Source organism: Neopsephotus bourkii, unplaced genomic scaffold (assembly GCF_033783945.1).
Source record: "Neopsephotus bourkii isolate Nb327-2 ecotype Australia unplaced genomic scaffold, CSIRO-AGI_Nbou_v1 NB_1139, whole genome shotgun sequence".
Taxonomy (NCBI): Eukaryota; Metazoa; Chordata; class Aves; order Psittaciformes; family Psittacidae; genus Neopsephotus; species Neopsephotus bourkii.
In genome coordinates this window covers 832,020-849,868 of record NW_026901625.1, presented here as the reverse complement: position 1 = coordinate 849,868, position 17,849 = coordinate 832,020, and the positions used below count along the sequence as shown (strand labels likewise).

Here is a 17,849-nt window from a genome sequence, read left to right as displayed (position 1 = left end):
TATGATGATCACAAAAGGTTAATCCTCTTTGGGATTTTGGGGTGCGTGCTATCACTGGGGCAGCAGCTGCTGCCTTGTGGAATGCAGGAAGCAAAGACCTTCCACCTCCTCCCTGCCGCGTGCTCTCACGTGGCAGAAAGCCCTCGGGATGGACCTGCCTGAGCTTGACCCGTGTTTGTCACCGCAGGCACAGCACGTGGGGCACACACGGATTGGGAGCAGTGGTCACCCGGACCTTGGAAAAAGGATGGTGACGGGATTGTTTGCTTCCAGGCTGGTAAAACACAACTTCCGTGCTCCCCATGGCAGGACCAGATTAGGGTCAGCTTCTGACGTTGTTCCTGCCCTCATGAGCTGCGTTTGCCCTGGGCTGACCTCGGTGGGGATAAGTCATTATCCACAACCTGTTCAGTCTTTGAGTTTGCCTGTTAAGGTTCCTGGATATAAGTAACCAAGAACCAGGTTCCTTCAGCATGCTTGGTAGGAGAGAGCTTGGGCTCCATCCTGACCAGCATTAGATCGGTGACACACAGCAGTGGGGCTCAGCAGAGCAAAGGGACCTGTGTGACCACTGTCAGAGGTGGGTTGTTTGAGTGACTGTGGCCAAACCAATGGATTTTGTTGGACTCTTGTGTGGAAAGGGGAAAATCCTCCTCTTGCCATTGTGGTCCCCTCGGTCAGTGGTGAGTGCTTGGACAGCTTGGGAGTGCCAGGTCAGGTGTGGAACACATGGGCATGGAGTGCAGTGGTAAACTCCTTTCCAAGCCTTTTGTTGCCCTTGGTACCTGCTGCCCTGCAACTGGAAACCCATTTCCTGCCCTTTCATCCTCTGCCTTTCTGATCTCTGGGGGGGTTTTATCTATTTCTGTTTCCTTGTCTCAGGCAGCTTTTGTGTCTGCGCAGCCACTTCCTGAGCACGCAGCTGGGCCCTCTGTCATCAACAAGGTCACGTTCAGGTGCACCATGTTTTTAGGGAGGTGGGGGAAGAGCTGTCACCCTGGGGGAGATACAGCTTTTCCAAGGCAGCAAGGAAAGATGGGGGCAGAAGGAGAGCCTGACAGACCAGGCTTATAGTGAGTGCCACACTGTTTATGGTGAAGGCTCCAGGGAGAACTTAGGGCAGCTCCAGTGCCTAAAGGGGCTACAAGAAACCTGGAGAGAGGCTTTGGAGAAAGGCCTGTAGGAAATGGCCAAGGGGAATGGCTTGAACCTGCCTGAGGGGAGACTGAGCTGAGCTCTTAGGCAGAAGCTCTTCCCTGTGAGGGTGCTGAGGCGCTGGCACAGGGTGCCCAGAGAAGCTGTGGCTGCCCCATCCCTGGCAGTGCTCAAGGCCAGGTTGGACACAGGGGCTTGGAGCAAGCTGCTCCAGTGGAAGGGGTCCCTGCCCGTGGCAGGGGTTGGAGCTGGAGGAGCTTTAAGATCCCTTCAACCCAAACCATTCCATGGCTTTATGAAAACTTGAGCTTAGGAAGGTTTCTAGATCGGTTTGCTCAAATCCAAGCAGAAAGAAATGAAGCAGCAGAGCCCAGAGCTTCAGAGGGGTCTCGATCCCAGTGGATCTCTTGCTGCCACTGACTGCCTTTGTTTCCTTGTTTTAAGAAGTGAAGTCACCAGCTCGGGTCACACTTGACTCAGTGTCTGGGGTGGGGGTGGAGAGAGGATTCCAGCCCCTGGGCTGCTCCCCCTCTTCCCCTCATACATGTGCTGGGCCACAGGGCCCATTCCTCACTCAATGACCTGCCTCCAAGGCTGGGGACGCGTCATGGCTCTGGGTAATCACTTGCTGGTGAGCGTTTCCTGGGAGGAAAGGAAAGGCCGGAAGGTAAAACAACAGCTGGTCAGAAGTTCCATTGGGCAACAAGGCAAAAAAACAAGGGGGAAATGAGAGGAAAACATGAATCAGAAGAGCTGGTTTCATTCAGGAATTGAGAGTGCTATGAGTCACTGATTTCTGCAGAAGATGCTGCTGTTTACGTATGTGTTTTGTTGTGGATTGGTTTGGTGTAAGGAGATGTGACAGCATTCCAGTTTTCTTGGCTGAACTGTCTCGGAGAACCCTTTCAGCTGGCTTCTCTGAGGCAGTTCCATAGGTTGGAACCCACGGGTGGGAACCCGTCTCTGGAGACGGCTTCCATGGTCCCGGGCTGACAGCTGAGGTCCCAACGCTGAGTGGGGCTGGAATAGCCTCGTGTGTGGAGGTACCGAACCCCGGGTGGGGGGCACCGGACACCGCTAGTGCTGGGGACGCAGCAGGGCTCTGCCCAGCGCGGCTGTCCCGGTGGAGATGGGGGCACCCCCGCGCCGGGATCCCCGCTCCCGGCAGCACCCCATGAACGGGGGCACCACCGGAGCGCTCCGCCCCCGCACCCCTCCATGTGCGCCCAGAGCCACGTGACCCTGCGGCCACGCCTCCCGCGCTGCGAAGGGGCGGAGCCTCACTGCTCACGGTGGGGCGGGGCCAGGCGTGACGCCACGCTCAGCCGGCCAATGGGTGCGCCGCGCGGCGCGCTGGGCAGGGCCACGATTGGCGGGCGGTGATGTCAGGGCGGCGCGGGGCAGCCCGGCCCGGGCCCGGGCACAACGCGGCGGAGCGCGGCGGGCAGCGGCGGCCCCGCGGAGGTGAGCACCGGGGCACGGCGGCACCGGGGGGCCGGGAGCGCAGCGGGGGCTGCGGTCAGCGCCTGGCGCAGGGAGGGGCCGGCGGGAGCTCCGTCCGCTCCGCTCCGCTCGGGGCAGCGCGCCCCGGGCCGCTGTAGTGGTGGTGCTCGGGGAGCGCGGCTCTGCGGACACCGGGGCAGCCTCTGGCCGCGCTTCTCCCGCAGGCCCGGCTCCGCGCTGGGCTCCCTGGGGCAGCGCCGCTGCCCGGGGGGTCCGGCGGGGTTTGGCCCGGTGTTGGCTTCGGGGGCACGGGGAGCAGAGAGCGGGGGTTCCCCCGCGCCCCTTACACAGCCCCAGGCGCACTGGAAGGGCTGCAGGGGGAGGTCTGGGGATCCGGGGGTTGGGCCCTCGGTGTGCGCTGGGGCGGGATGCGTTGGGATGAATGAGCTGTGAACGCTGCGGGCCAACGGAATGTTTGTGCTCCTCCCATGCGTTTCAGGTGAAAGAGGAGCTCTTGGAGGGTGCCCTGAAGCCGGAGGCTGTTCCGATGCCAGCTCCCACCCTGCAGCCTGCTCGGCCCCGTGAGTAACCTGAACTGGGAGCCTGCTGTTACTTTAAATAAGAGCTCTCACTCGTGCTGTGAGCTGAGAAATCCGCCTGGAAGAGGCCAGCGGTGGCGGTCGGAGCGTGCTGGTGTTGCTGGGTGTTTGGCAGAGAGCACAGAGCAGGCTGAAGCAAACCCCCCCCCAGAGCCTTCAGACTCCAGTTCTGCAGTGCCACTGGAGCAGGTACCAAAGCCCTGGCAGCAAGAAGAGCTCTTCTCAGTTGTATCATCTCGGAAACCCAGCCCCTCGGGTCTGTTCTCTGCTTCCTCATCCCTCTGAGCTTAGTCAGTGGCCTTCATCTGTTTTTCCCTCTGCCTTGCATACCCCATCACAGCAGTCGTGCTGCTGGAAGAGGGATCTGGAGAAAGATGCACTAAAGTGTCATACACCAAGGCAGAAGAGCTTGGATCCTGTCTCAGTGGCTGCCGCACCATGCAGCGCTGGAGAGAAGGGGAATCGGAGTGAATCTGCTGTAATTCCCAGCTCCTGCAGTGTTCCCTCCGTGCGCTCGGTGTCCTCCATTCCTGGACGTTGCTTGATGGGGATCTCTGCTGCAGGAGCAGTCTCTGCACTCCAAGGCAGGCAAGCAGGGGTAGGGGAGGTGGCCTCTAGATGCTGGAAAGGCCATTTGTGTAAGCTCCTGGCAGAAGAGCTCCCCTGGAACAGCTGCTGGCTGTAGGCCCACCAAGCCAAGGGTCAGGATAGCCTCTCTGCAGCATGTCTTCCAAGCCAGAGCAGAAGGAGACCCACCAGGCCAACGGGGCTGTGCTGCCCATCGTGCCCGTGGACTGCCGCGCCAGTCCGGAGCGAGGGCAGCTGGTGGAGCCCTCGGATTTCCTGGGACCTGATGGCGCTGGGGTGGAAGTGGTGGTGCTGGAGTCCCGTGCCAATGCCAAAGGGGTGCGGGAGGAAGATGCCCTGCTGGAAAACGGCAGCCAGAGCAATGAAAGTGATGACACCAGCACGGACCGAGGCCCCGAGCCAGCCTCCCCCCTCAAGGAGACCTCCTTTTCCATCGGGCTGCAAGTCCTCTTTCCCTTCCTCCTGGCAGGCTTTGGGACAGTTGCTGCTGGGATGGTGCTGGACATTGTGCAGGTAGGATTGCGCTTTCCCTGTCACGGCGCTGGGCTCTGCATCCTGTCTCTGTAGACTGTGGCTTAATCCCAAGCCAGGAGAGACTGGAATGGCATGGCTAGTTCAGCAGATAGCAACTGGGAGGGATCCGTTACCTTGGATGCTGGTTGGCTCAGTGGGGACCCTGGTGATGCCTGGGGCGAGGGGAGGAGAGGCTGTGTCTTCCACCCATGTGTGTCTCTGGCAGCACCTGAGCTGCTTCACCCCCTCTCCTGTGCTCTGGAGCACGGAGCTGGTTTGGTGCCCACAGCAGAGGAGGGCAAGGAGATGATCTGGATTTGGATGGAGGAGGCAGCCATTTTGGAGCTGTGGCCAACCCAAACTGCTCTGCTGGGAGCTCCTCTGCTTGCTCAAGGGGGTGAAACCTCACTGTGCTGGCAGAGCTCCGCTCCTGCCCCCGTGCTCTGTGCCCGCAGGGTCGGTCGGGTCCGCAGCGCTGTGGGGCCGGGCAGGAGCTGCTCTTGCTGCTTTTCCCTGAGGGCTGCTTCCCCGCATGCCTGTGCCCAGTGGCCACCCTTGCGGCTGCTGCCGGTGCTGAACCTGTGGGGTGACTCAGAGCAGGAAGGGCCGGCAGGGCTGAGCGAAGGCAGGCGAGGTTTACCAGAACAATCTGCTGTAAAGGAGCCCTTCCGAGCATGTTTGCCTTTGCAGGCTGCCTGCAAACTCCTCGTGCCTCTGGCAGGGTCCCAGAGCCGGGATCTGAACCCAGCCTAAAGCCTTTCCTGGCAAAGGAGCAGCCTTTGTGCTGAGGAGGAGGTGGGCAGGGGGGGTGTTGCTGTGTTCGCATCATTCCTCTGTCCCGCAGCAGCTCAGCGTGCGGCTCTGCAGCGTGTCCTGCCAGCTCCCATTAGCCCTGGCACTAAATGAGGCGTTCAAATGCCATAGGTGGGAAGGGGAAGCGTGTGGTCCCTGCCTGCTTGCCTGGGGAGCTGGTTTGGAACTGGCTTCCTGGAGATCCAAAGCCTTGGATGGAAGGAGGATGCACGTGGAGTGGGTTGCTGGAGCACCAGGGTGGCTGGAGCCCCGTTGTGTTGGATGCAGCCGTGGTTAGTGATGGATGCAGGGCTCCATCCACTCCAGTTCCACTGTTTTGGCTACACAGACTAATCAGGCAGCGGTAATTGGTTCCCCTCTGTGAGCACAGCAGCCCCTTTAGCCATGCTGTCCCACTGATGTGTCCCTAGGGATTTGCCTCTCCTCCCTTTGGACCAGGTGACTGCTCCTGTGTGTGCAGTGCGGGACTGTTGGCACAGTCTCCTCTCCCAGCAGAGCCCTGGGTTTGCTCCAGCCTTGCCTGCTCCCTGCAGGTGCTTTGCATGGGATGGGCAGTATTGGAGGTGGAGGCTGCTCCTGGAGTCAGCATCCCTCTGGAGCTGCACCTCCTGCACTAAGACCGCTTGTTCCAGCAGCCACAGCTCCAACCTGCAGCATCCCCTCCCCTGGGAGCTGCTGGGAGTCACCACCCCCTTATCAGCTGGGCGAAACCTCCCTCCTGCCTCCTGGAAACCCAGATGACAGCAGGGAGAGGCCTCTGCCACCAGGGAACAGCAGGGTGCAGGGGCAGAGCCTCTGCAAGCAGTGAGATGGAGGCAGCTGAAAGCACCATCTGGGGTTGGTGCTGCTTCGGAGCCTGCAGTGGTGATGGTCACCCTGCTCCCAGTCCCAGAGGGCAGGAGGAGGTGCTGGGCATGGAGTCCCTTTCCCTGTGGTTCTCTTCCATGCTCTGCCCAAAGCCACCTGGAGGCTCCCGTGTGCTGTTATCTTCCCTCCTCACCCTTCAAAACAGCTTCTTTCTGTGCTTCTCAGAGGGGCTGGGACAGAGAGATTGGAGGGATACAGGGGGGGAGAAAGGGGTTTTAACAGCTCGATGTCCTGAGCTGAAATCCCCGTTTCCTCTTCTCTTTCCCTGTGTTGTGCTCCCCACACAGGCGGGCTCTGGTTGTCCCCTTGGAGCCGCAGTGTGGGCACACGGCTTTGCTCTCTGCAAGCCCTCCTGAATGCCTGCAGCCCCTTGTTGTGTGACACCTGAGGTTAAGAGAGCTGGCAGGAGCCCATGGGGCCTGCTCTTTGCCCTGCTGATGCCTGCACAAATCTCCTTGTTTTCCTTCCCCAAAGATGGTTTTTGGTCCTTACCTTGCCTTGAGCAGGGAGTTCCAGCAGCACCAGCTTCCAGCACAGCCTCCTTCAAAGGGGCATTTACAGCCAGCCCCCGGGCTGACTGATGCTGATGCTCCTTTCCTAGTGATGCTGGTGACCCCCAGCTCGTCCTGTTGGGAATCGGGAGCCTGTTGCTTCCTCCTTGAGTTCTAGGCCCTGCAAAGGGAAGTCGTGGCAAAGGATTCGTGGATGCAAGAGCAGCCAGAGAATCAGAATGCCTAAAAACAGGCTGAGGAGAGCCCAGCTCCCCTGGCTATGTGTGACCTGAAAGGGAGCCCAGCCCGGAGTGCTGCTGTGCTGGGGGAGTATTGCAGGCGGATTCTCCCTCCTGCCTCTCTCATTGAGCACTGAGCTCTGATGTCCCCTGCGTGGGGACAGAATGGAGGCGTCTCCAGAGCGCAGGGGTTGGACCCAGGACCCACCGTGGTTTCCTGATGTGCCCATCACAGCGTAGCAGAGAGGGGACCAGGCACATCCTCAGGAGCTGTGTCCCCGAGCACAGAGAGGGTTGGGGCTGTGCCTGAAGGGTCAAGGCCAGGTTGGACACAGGGGCTTGGAGCAAGCTGCTCCAGTGGAAGGGGTCCCTGCCTGTGGCAGGGGTTGGAGCTGGAGGGGCTTTAAGGTCCCTTCAACCCAAACCGGGCTGGGATGCTATGACCCATCCGAGCAGCTTCCACCCTTGCCTTGGGCGCTGGATACGGTCAGCTTGTCTTCCCAAGATGTTAAGGACATTTACAACGACTGAAACCCAATTTTCCCCTTTGAGAACTGGTCCCAGTTCATCCCCATGGCGCTTTTCCTGTCTCTTGTGGTCACAGCTTGCTCCCGGATGGCTGTTGGGGCGAGTGCAGCTTGGCTGTGGTGTTGCACAGGGCCTGGCAGGAGTTGGTTGGCTGGGGGTGAAGGCAGGAGGCACAGAGCCTGGAAAAGCAAACACGGATAACACCCGTCCTTCCCGCAGCAGCCACCTGTGTGTGCTGGAGGGTGTTGGCCAATCGAGTTCCTGCTCCAGAAGGGGATGCGTGTCCTGTTGGCTCAGCATCCTGGTGGGTGGCACTGCCAAGGAGGGAGATGGAGCCCTGCACCCGGAGCAGGAGGCTGTGACCGCGCTCCGTGCTGCTGGGAGCATCGTTCCCGCTGTGCTCGGTGCCCTGCTGGCAGCGTGGCGCTGGGGCAATGTGGGGAGCAGGAGTTATTTTGGCCATGGGGCCTTCTTGCCAACAGGGGATGGGGCAGGGAGGTTTCTGTGGTTGGTTCTGGTGTGGGTTTGTGTGCTCAGCCTGCAATTACCCTTCCCTCTTCCCTATCCAGCCGTGGCTGCCTCTATGGCCTTGTGCCCAAGGGAGCTGACGTGGCTGCAGAGCCACAGGGGTCAGTGCATCCCTGCTGTAGGGGGAGGTGTCCTGCCCATGGCAGGGGGTGGAACGGGAGGATCTTTAGGTCCATTCCATCCCAAATGATCCTATGAGTAATGTAGGTGCAGGCGAGGGAGCCTGAGCAGAGGCCGTAGTGGGGTAACTGCTCCAAGGGGTGTTTGTAGGGAATGGCTCCCAGTGGAGGCTGGATGAGCTTCAGCACTCACTTCTGCCACCGACTGCAAGTATGGGGCCAGATCTCTGCACCCTTCCCTGTTTTGGCTTCTGTTTGTGTCACGTTCTGCAGAGGTTCATTCCAGCAGGCAGGAATCCTGCCCCATCCCTGGCAGTGCTCAAGGCCAGGTTGGACACAGGGGCTTGGAGGAAGCTGCTCCAGTGGAAGGGGTCCCTGCCTGTGGCTGGAGCTGGAGGGGCTCTGAGGTGCCTTCCACCCGTTCCAGGCTCTGGTTATTTACTGGCCTTTGTTTCACTCCTGCAGCACTGGGATGTCTTCAAATACGTGACTGAGGTCTTTATCTTGGTCCCTGCATTGCTGGGCCTGAAGGGGAACCTGGAGATGACGCTGGCATCTCGCCTGTCCACAGCTGTGAGTATCCAGGGGAGGAGGGAGCGGGATGCCCGCTTGGGACGGGCTGGGAATGCCTCTGTGTGTGTGTGTGCTGGCTGGGTGGACACATCCCTGTCAGTGACCGCAGTTCAGCAGGCGGGGAAGGTGCCTTCATTCCTCTGGACTGATCCGGTTTGAAGGTTTAATAGTCCCTAAGCTCTGCTGGCAGTTCCCTTCCTCGTGCTGGCTGCTGGTGGGCCTGGAGGCTCAGTGTGGGATAGAGCTGTTCCAAAGTGGCTGGGATCCGGCGTTCCTAAGGAGGGAGCTGGTGCAGGGATGTCAGCAGAGCCGGCTGCAGGAGGCCAGGTTCAGGAGGGCTGCAGAGGGATGTACAGGGCTGTACAGCCACGGCTGAGGCAGCGGGGAGCGAGCAGGGGGCCTGGCAGCCTCTTGAAGCTGATGGAGAGGCACGGCTGGGCATTGCTCTTGCTAGAACCCAGTCTGATTCCTGGGAAACGGGGAGCTCCCTGGGAGGGCAGGGGCAGGCGCTGTTACCCCTCAGGGTACGGGGTTGGTCCAGCTGGAAATGAATTGCTTTGGGTTTCAGTGCCTCCCTAACACAGCAGCCTGCCTGTGGAGCGGAGCCGAGCTGAGCCTGCCATCCTCTCCTCCCAGGGCCAATAGCACCGCTTCCTTCTGCAAACCACCTCCTGCTGCAGCATGACAGCCAGTGACTGCCCCACGTCTCCATGTGTCCGTGATGGGAGCGTGCAGAGCTTGGAGCCTGACATCTGCCAGGCTCTGTCTCTCTGCTGTGGGTTGCCCTTGCAGCAAGCAGCCTGGTGCAAAGGAGGTGATGTGCCTTGGCCTGAGAGCACTGCCCAGGAAGGCACTGGGGTGTAGGGATGGAGACCTGTGTGCCTGGGTGGCAGCAGCAGGGATAGCTAGCACTGAGCTTAGCTTAGCTTAGGTTAGCTTAGGTTAGCTGCCTGCCTCTCAGCGTTCCCCTTGCTGGCTGCTGCAGGGGAAAGCACCAGAAAGTGTTGTCAAAGGTCTCTGTATCTGCGCTCCTGGGTCCTCTCTTCTTTCACCTTCAGCAATGGGGAGATCCCAGCTGTGACGCTTTGCTCCTCAGTAATTCCTTGTTGGCCTCTTCTTGAGGTGCATTCCTTGATGGCAGCAGAGCCGAGGTTTTGAGCTGCTCATGCAGGCTCTGGCACTGGTCTGTGTCTACCCTATGGGATGCTGCTGTTCTCCACTGAACCAGTGGCACATGAGCATCATGTTCTGTAGAGCCTGAGGCTGCCCCTGCAGCCCTGGGGAGCAGGGATGCACACAGCATTTCCCTTGCCTTGCCCTTGCTGCCCAGTGAGGGGACCCCCTCCTCAATTCAGCCCTCACTCCATGGGTACTGGGGATGCCTGGCTGGACCACAGGCAGGAGCCGGGCCGTGGCTGTGTCCCCTTGGGGCTGCTCTCCTCTCCCCAGGTGCTGCTGGGCAGGAACAGAGCTGCTGGGAGGCTCCGTGCTGCCCCAGCCCCGCTGTGCTCCTGTGCCAGGGCTTGCAGGGACAGAGCCTGAGCTTTGTGCTGGGAAACAAACCCCTTTGTTTGAGTCCCTCTCTGTTGTTCAGGTCCTGCTCTCCCTCATGGCCAGCTCGCCCTTGCTTGGCTCTCCCGGGATGAAGGCAGCAGAGCCCTTCTCTGTGCTCTTCCCTATGGGGCTGGCAGGGAACCGAGGCTGGACAGAAAGCCCCAGGGATGTGAAACTTTGTGCTCTGGTGGCTGCAGCAGGGTCGTGAGGCAGCGGGCACAGAGAGCACCCATCCGGCTGTGCTGCGTGGCTGCTGCCTCCTTCTGCCCTGGGCTGATGGCTGAGGGGTGGCATTAGCCCCATGGGCCAGCACCCAGGCTGTGTCCTCTGCTTTGCTCTGCCCTGCTTGTGCTGCCTCTACACACATCCCTTACCTTGTGCTCTACCTCTTGCATCAGTGCATGGGGGTTTGGGGTGATGAGAGCTTCAGTGTGTGCTTGAGCCCTGAACCCCCCCCGTGTGCTGGGGGCACCCCCAGAGCAGGAGCAGCAGCTCAGGGAGGGGATCCTGCCCCTCTGCTGCGCTCTGTGGCTGCCCCATCCCTGGCAGTGCTCAAGGCCAGGTTGGACACAGGGGCTTGGAGCAAGCTGCTCCAGTGGAAGGGGTTGGAGCTGGAGGAGCTTTGGGGTCCCTTCAGCCCAAACCAGGCTGGGATGCTATGGTGGGATAGGATGATCTATGGGCTTTCCTGTTTATCCCTTGCCCTGCTCTTCCCTCAGCATGGGGAACCCTTCTGGGGCTTCACAGTGTGAGCCTCGTGCTCCCGCCGCAGGGAAGCAGCCCCAGGTGCTCTCAGCCTGTGGCTTCCTCATTAGTGCTGCATTAAGGTACCGCAGAAATTCCTTCACAATTAAGGATCAAATCTCCCATTAGTTAAAGGATTAGGGTCCTGTTGCCAGTGACTACGGCTGGGGTATGTTAATCCCAACCTAATTGCCATGGGGCTGGAATTTTAAGGTCAGGCCTCACATGGAGCTCAAATTCCTGTGCTGGAGGTGCTCGGGGCTACTTCAGGCCATATTTTGTTAGTTTTCCCCCAGTTCCTTTCTCCTTCCCACTAAACCCAGCAGCACAATTCCCTACAGAGACGGGCACATCCCGGTGCTGGTTGAGAAGAGCTGGCACCTCTCAAGAGCAGGCAGTGAGGAGGGCAGGAGTTGTTCCCGACTGAGCCTCTCCCTTGTTTCCTCCTGTTCAGCTTCTGATAATCCACCACTGGATGTAAGCTCATCCCTTCTTCCCACCATAGAGACCTCGAAGGCGCTAGGGAAGAGCAGAACCCTCGTGCTCTGCCATCACCAGCATCCTGCATCCCCCACCAGGGACTCAAAGCATCCTGTGGCTGCAGCGGTGCCGGGTGGCCCCTGTGCCACGTGGCACTGCCCTTGTTTACCCAGCCTCTAACTGCAAGGGAGCCGCAGTGCCAGCTCCCCTGCCCATGGGCTGCTGCTGCTGCTGCTGCTGTGGCCTGGAGCCATGCGGGGTCCCTGCACCCCTCTGTCCCTCCCGGCTGTGTGACCCAGCTGGGCCCGGGCCAGGCTTGGCTTCATCGCCACTGGGGTGAAGGCAGTGAGTGAATGAGCAGCAGTGCGTGACTGCGCCCGGGGCAAGGTGGAGCTTGTTGCTCCTGCAGGGTTCTGCAGCAGACATTCCAACCCCATGGAGTTCAACCATGGCAAGGGCAAGGTCCTGCACCTGGGTCGGAGCAATCCCAGGCACAGCTCCAGGCTGGGCAGAGGAGAGATTCAGAGCAGCCCAAGGAGAGGGACTTGGGGGTGCTGGGCGATGAGAAAATGAACATGAGCCGGCTTCAGTGTGAGCTTGAGCCCAGAAAACAACCGTATCCTGGGCTGCATCAAGAGGAGTGACCAGCAGGTTGGAGGAGGTGATCCTGCCCCTCTACTCTGCTCTTGTGAGACCTCACCTGGAGCACTGTGTGCAGTTCTGGTGTCCCCAACAGAAAAAGGACATGGATCTGTTGGAACAAGTCCAGAGGAGGCCACGAGGATGCTCAGGGGCTGGAGCAGCTCCTGTATGGAGACAGGCTGAGAACACTGGGGCTGTTCAACCTGGAGCAGAGAAGCTGCATGGAGACCTCAGAGCAGCTTCCAGTGTCTGAAGGGGGCCTATAGGGATGCTGGGGATGGACTCTTCATTAGGGACTGCAGTGATAGGACAAGGGGTAATGGGTTAAAACTGAAACAGGGGAAGTTTAGATTGGATCTAAGGAGGAAATTCTTTCCTGTGAGGGTGGTGAGGCACTGGAATGGGTGCCCAGGGAGGTTGTGAATGCTCCATCCCTGGCAGTGTTCAAGGCCAGGTTGGACGAGGCCTTGGGTGAGATGGTTTAGTGTGAGGTGTCCCTGCCCATGGCAGGGGGGTTGGAACTGAATGATCTGAAGGTCCTTTCCAACCCTGACTATTCTATGGTTCTATATTCTATGATTGTATACATTCCATTGAGGGCAATTCCCCTCCAACCCCCTTCTGTAGCAGCTCTGGCTCCGCTCCTGTGGGGTGTCAGCCCCTTCCTGCAGCTGGGAAGAAGGCGCTGGTGCTGAAACTGGGAACAGGTTTGATGTCTGATGAGAGCACAGTAACCTGGAAGAGGCACTGTCCCTACCTGGGGTGCACAGCCCGAGTGACACCCACAGGCTGGGCTGTTGGTGCAGGGCACACCCAGGCACAGCCCTTTCCTAGTGACTGCTCCCCTAGGAGCTAAGGATGCGAGGTCCTTGCTCTTTGCTGTTCCTGGCATGAGCTTGCATAGCTCAAGTGCAGGAATCTGACTGCTCCCGAGTGCTAAATGCTGTCAGCCTCTACTGATGCTTCATGTCCTCTCGCAGGCTAACATTGGCCAAATGGATACACCCAAAGAGCTCTGGAAGATGATAACGGGGAACATGGCCCTGATTCAGGTAAGAAGAAGGAGAACAAAGTGGAAATATGGGCAGTAGGTGCAAACCTCTGACTGGGAGGGAAATGGCCCCTTTGTGTCCCACAGCCACCTACCAGGACAGCTTGCCCTGTGGCTTAGGCTAGGTTAGATCCCTGCTGATCCCCATGTAACAGTGCCCTGGGTGGTGTTTCCCTCAGCCCAGCACCATCCTGCTCTCCAGTCCTCTCAGTGAGTGCCTGGCTTTCATCTGCAGGTTCAGGCCACCGTGGTTGGCTTCCTGGCCTCCATCGCAGCCGTGGTGTTCGGATGGATCCCAGATGGGCACTTCAGCATTGACCATGCTGTCCTGCTGTGTGCCAGCAGCGTGGCCACTGCTTTCATTGCTTCCCTTGTTCTGGGTGAGAGGCAGACCCTGCACACCCCCTACCCCTCTTCCTGAGATGCTGGGTTCCCCTTGGCCTCATCCCGTTCTCTCCCTCTTTTTGGCTGCAGGTATGATTATGATTGGGGTCATCATCGGGTCCAGGAAGATGGGGATCAACCCTGATAACGTCGCCACGCCAATTGCTGCCAGCCTGGGGGATCTCATCACCCTGGCTCTGCTTTCAGGGATCAGCTGGGGCTTGTACAAGGAGCTGGGTGAGGAGCAGGAGAAGGCCTTGGTCTCTCCATGGTGCTTCCATGCGCATCTCCCCACCATTTCACCCTTTTCCTTTATCCTGTCTGTTCTCGGGGGGTCTGGAAGCTGCCTCAGTCGGTGAGACCCAGCCAGGGCTCATAAGGGGAGCAAAGAGCCCTCCTTACTGCCTTTTAGCTGCAGCAGTCCTGCACTGCTCTGCATGCTTCCTGCTCACCAGGTGAAGTGCCAAGGGAGAGGTTGTCCCCTTCCGAGCGCCAGGAGCTTGGAAGCAAGGGAGGAGGCAGCTTTGGCTCCTGTCTTCTGCCCCGTGAGCACCAGCTTGGGCTCCTCGGTGCGAGCTGCAGCTGCAGGCTCCAGACTTCCTCCTCCCTCCCCTGGCCCTGGCCGAGGGATGTGACTCAGCCAGGTTCAGCCCGAGGTGAAGCAGCCCTGGGAGGCCTTGCCCAGGAGGGGAATGAGCGGCTCAAACTGAAGCGATCTCCCCTGGGAGGGCACCAGGAGAAGGAAAGGCCACGTCCTGCGGAGCTGAGCTCCGGTTTGCCTGCCCCTGCCGGAGTCCCTGGCAGGCAGCAGGGTGCAGGCAGGCCTGGGGAGCTCAGCGCTGCAGCAGGATGTGCCCTTGATGCGTTGCCTCTGCTTGTTTCCCCCTCAGAGAGCAAAGCCTACGTGAACCCTTTGGTGTGCGCCTTCTTCATCGCCCTGCTGCCCATCTGGGTCATCATCGCCAAGAGGAACGCGGCCACCCGGGAGGTGCTGTACTCGGGCTGGGAGCCTGTCATCATTGCCATGGCCATCAGCAGGTAGGGGTTCCTGGGAATGCAGCGCCTCAGCAGCGTCCCAGCTGCTGCACAGGGCATGGCCAGGGAGTAAGCAGGGATCCTCTTTAGCACAAGAGCTCCCTCTGCCCTCCGATGGGCAGGATTGCTTCTGGTTCTGGCCCTGCAGTGAGCTGCACACTGGGGGATTCAGGCTTGGGTGGGGTTTGGCAACAAGGATGAAGATGCTGTGATAACCAGGTTCTCTTATCAAATACTGCCCCTTCCACCCCTGTGCAACAGCACCGCTGCAAGGGCATGTCCATGGGTGTCTGCCTCACCCCTGGGTGCACACACTGAGCCCCCTGTGCCTCGCGTGGGTGATCCCAGGGAGCGTTCAGCACTGAGCTCTTCATCCTTGCCTCTGCAGCGTTGGGGGTTTGATTCTGGACAGGACGGTCTCGGATCCGAACTTTGCTGGCATGGCTGTGTTCACTCCCGTCATCAACGGTGAGCTCTTCCCCCCCGCTTCCACGGGGCTTGGGAAACACTGGGATTCTGCCGTGTTCCCCATTCCAGGCCCATTCAGGACACTTTTCCCAGCGCACTGGGGTTTGGCTGGGGCTCTGCAGCCGCCCGGCTCCCCCTGGTGCCAGCCCTTCCCTGCCCTGCAGGGCATTTCCCAGCGGTCCAGCACAAGCTCCTCGTTCCCCAGTTCCCCCTGGCTGCTGGAAAGCCCCCGTCCCCCAGGTTTGGGCCTGGTGACACAGAGATTTGTATCTGCAGCTCAGAGCCAGGACATCCAATTGCTTTTGACCTCCCTTCCGCATAGAGAACCAGGAAAACTCCTTTATTTCATTACCTATAGCAAGAAATGGGGTTAGTTTTGGGGCAGTGGCTTCCACAGCTTCCTACAACGAGCAGTAACTTTAAACTTCCTGTGTCTGTTTGGGTGCCTGACCCATCATTCTGCTTCACCTCCTTTCTTGCAATGAAAGCTGCAGTGCCACAATTGCATCCGTGTTACGAAGGGGCCGAAGGGGAAGCTGTAGAGCAGCGTCCTTTATCCCAGCCCTTCCCATCCTGCAGCAGTGGGATCCAGGTGGAACCCAGACTGGGCTGTGTGATTGCAGCACCTGGCAGGTCCAGGCTGGTTGCAATGGGCCATCCTCTGACTGCTCTCTCCTCTCTGCAGGCGTGGGGGGCAACCTGGTGGCAGTGCAGGCGAGCCGCATCTCCACCTACCTGCACATGAGTGGGATGCCTGGGGAGAGCCCGGACACGGCCCCTCGCAGGTGCCCCAGCCCCTGCACCACCTTCTTCAGCTCAGGTACCTGGGGTGGCTTCGCTTCTGTGGGTGCTGGAGCAGTGCCGTGGGCAGCGGTGCCTGGAGCCTGCTCCGGGGCAGTTCTCAGCTCAGGGATGCGGCCTGGAGATGCTCGGGCCTCAGCAGAGCTGAGTGTGAGAGGGCAGAGCTGCGCTGGGTGTCCCCTGCCCTGCCCTGCTGCCACAGCCCTGCCGCTCCTCCACCCCAAACCCCCTCCAGATGGGTCTGGGGCACTGAAACCTGCCTCGAGGCTGCTGGGCTGCAGCACCGGCTGGCAAAGTGCTCTGAGGCCCAGCGCAGCCCCAGGTTCCAGCACAGGGACAGCCAAGTCCTGGCACCCCTGCCCTGAGCCCTGCGGAGCTGTCCCCGCTGCAGCGCAGGGCTGAGGGTCCAGTGTGCAGGGCCCTGCTTGGGGTCTGCCCGGAGCTGTGCTGCCTCATCCCCTGGAGCCCAGGGAGGCTGCAGAGCCTGAACCCATCTTTGTTCCCTTGCAGATGTGAACTCGCGCTCTGCTCGCGTGCTCTTTCTCCTGGTGGTGCCTGGGCACTTGGTTTTCCTTTACACCATCAGCTCCATGCAGGGGGGACACACGACGCTCACCCTCATCTTCATTGTCTTCTACATGACAGCAGCGCTTCTCCAGGTAAGCTGGAATAAAGGGACACTGCCACGTCCTTCCGGGGTGGCTGCACTCCTGAGGGCACAGCCACAAACCCTGTCCCCAGGTGAGTGATCCACGCGCTAGGGAGGCTCTGTTTGTCAAATAAGCTGGTACCAACCCGAATAAATCTGCTGTGTTGATAGCTGTACACACAGTTCTTCCTTCCTGTCATTCTTGGCAAGTTTGGGATCTCTCTTTTGTCTCCTTTAAGTCCTTCTGCTAGCACAGTGTTTAACACACACGAGGTGATCTATCCTCTGTGTGCTTTAGCAAGTTTAACCCTGCTGGTGAGGAAATCAGGCTCTGGAATGAGCAGGGACCCCCGTGCCCTGTGGGGCCCATCCAGCCCCACGCACAGAGCAGGAATCCAGCAGCCTCCTGTGCTGGAGGGCAGGAAGGGTGCCCTGGCTGGGGCATCTCCCAAAGCCAGCTCCACTCCCGGGACTCAGAGCATCCCTCAGAGGCAGAGCTGAGAGCTGAGAGGCTCCACTGCAGGTTCATTCTGTCTTAGATACCAGTACAGTCTCATGGCACTGATGGGGAGCAGCATCCCTCCTGGGTTCTGGCTGCTGGGAAGTTGCTCTTTTATGTCTGGATTAAATGCTTCCTGTGCTTCCAAGTCCCCTCCTTGCCCAAATGGCTTTCAGCCTGTTCTGGTTAGAGCTCAAAACAGAGAGGCAAAACTGAGACTTTCTCGTGTCTGAGTTCCAGAGTTCTCCCTTTTACGCCTAAATTTGATGGTGGTGTGAAGCTAAAGAGGGAGAGGGCAGAGGCTGGGAAGGAGCAGCTCTGCCCTGGAGCCAGGCTGAGAGAGCTGGGCTGGGGCAGCCTGGAGAAGAGAAGGCTCCTGAAGGGGAGACCTTAGAGCAGCTCCAGTGCCTAAAGGGGCTGCAGGGAACCTGGAGAGGGGCTTGGGACAAGGGCCTGTAGGGACAGGGCAAGGGGAATGGCTTGAACCTGCCCGAGGGGAGACTGAGCTGAGCTCTGGGGCAGGACCCAGCAAGGTGGTTCTGAGCCCTCGGGCTGAGGCTGTGGCTCTGAGCTGCCCCCATGAATCCCGGGATTGCAGAGGTCGGGATCTGTGGCTGATGTGGCTCTGTTCTTCCTGCCCCCCAGGTCCTTATTCTCCTCTACATTGCTGACTGGATGGTGCACTGGATGTGGGGCAGGGACCTCGACCCGGACAACTTCTCCATCCCATACTTGACCGCGCTGGGGGACCTCATTGGAACAGGGCTCCTTGCTCTCAGCTTTCACGTCCTGTGGCTCATTGGCGACCGGGACTCTGATGTGGGAGACTGATTCCCCCCTTCTCCCAGCTCTCCTCCTCCTCTCCTTCTGTTGTTGTCGTTCTTATTCCTTCCCCCTTGCTCTTTGCTTCCTCCCCCAGCCCTCGTCTCTCTCGAGACTTCCTCTTTGATACTGGATTCTCATTATTTTCAATGGGAATTTTATGTGGTTTCTATTTCAAGCCGAGTTTGTACAGAAAATAAATCTAGTTTTAGGAAGGCCGAACCCCCCAGGCGGACCGAGACAATCACCAAGTGCAATTTCACC

General features: G+C 59.4%; 1 protein-coding gene across 1 annotated transcript; it reads left to right on the top strand.

Moving 5' to 3' along the window:
• Positions 1-3,604: 3,604 nt before the first annotated feature.
• On the top strand, positions 3,605-17,812 carry SLC41A1 (solute carrier family 41 member 1). The gene is made up of 10 exons (XM_061362850.1): positions 3,605-4,298; positions 8,349-8,456; positions 12,857-12,928; positions 13,163-13,307; positions 13,402-13,548; positions 14,202-14,349; positions 14,735-14,814; positions 15,500-15,634; positions 16,126-16,274; positions 17,409-17,812. Exons 1-10 carry the CDS (start codon positions 3,921-3,923, stop codon positions 17,592-17,594), a joined length of 1,548 nt encoding a protein of 515 aa, XP_061218834.1. The 5' UTR covers positions 3,605-3,920; the 3' UTR covers positions 17,595-17,812.
• The last annotated feature ends 37 nt before the right edge of the window (positions 17,813-17,849 follow it).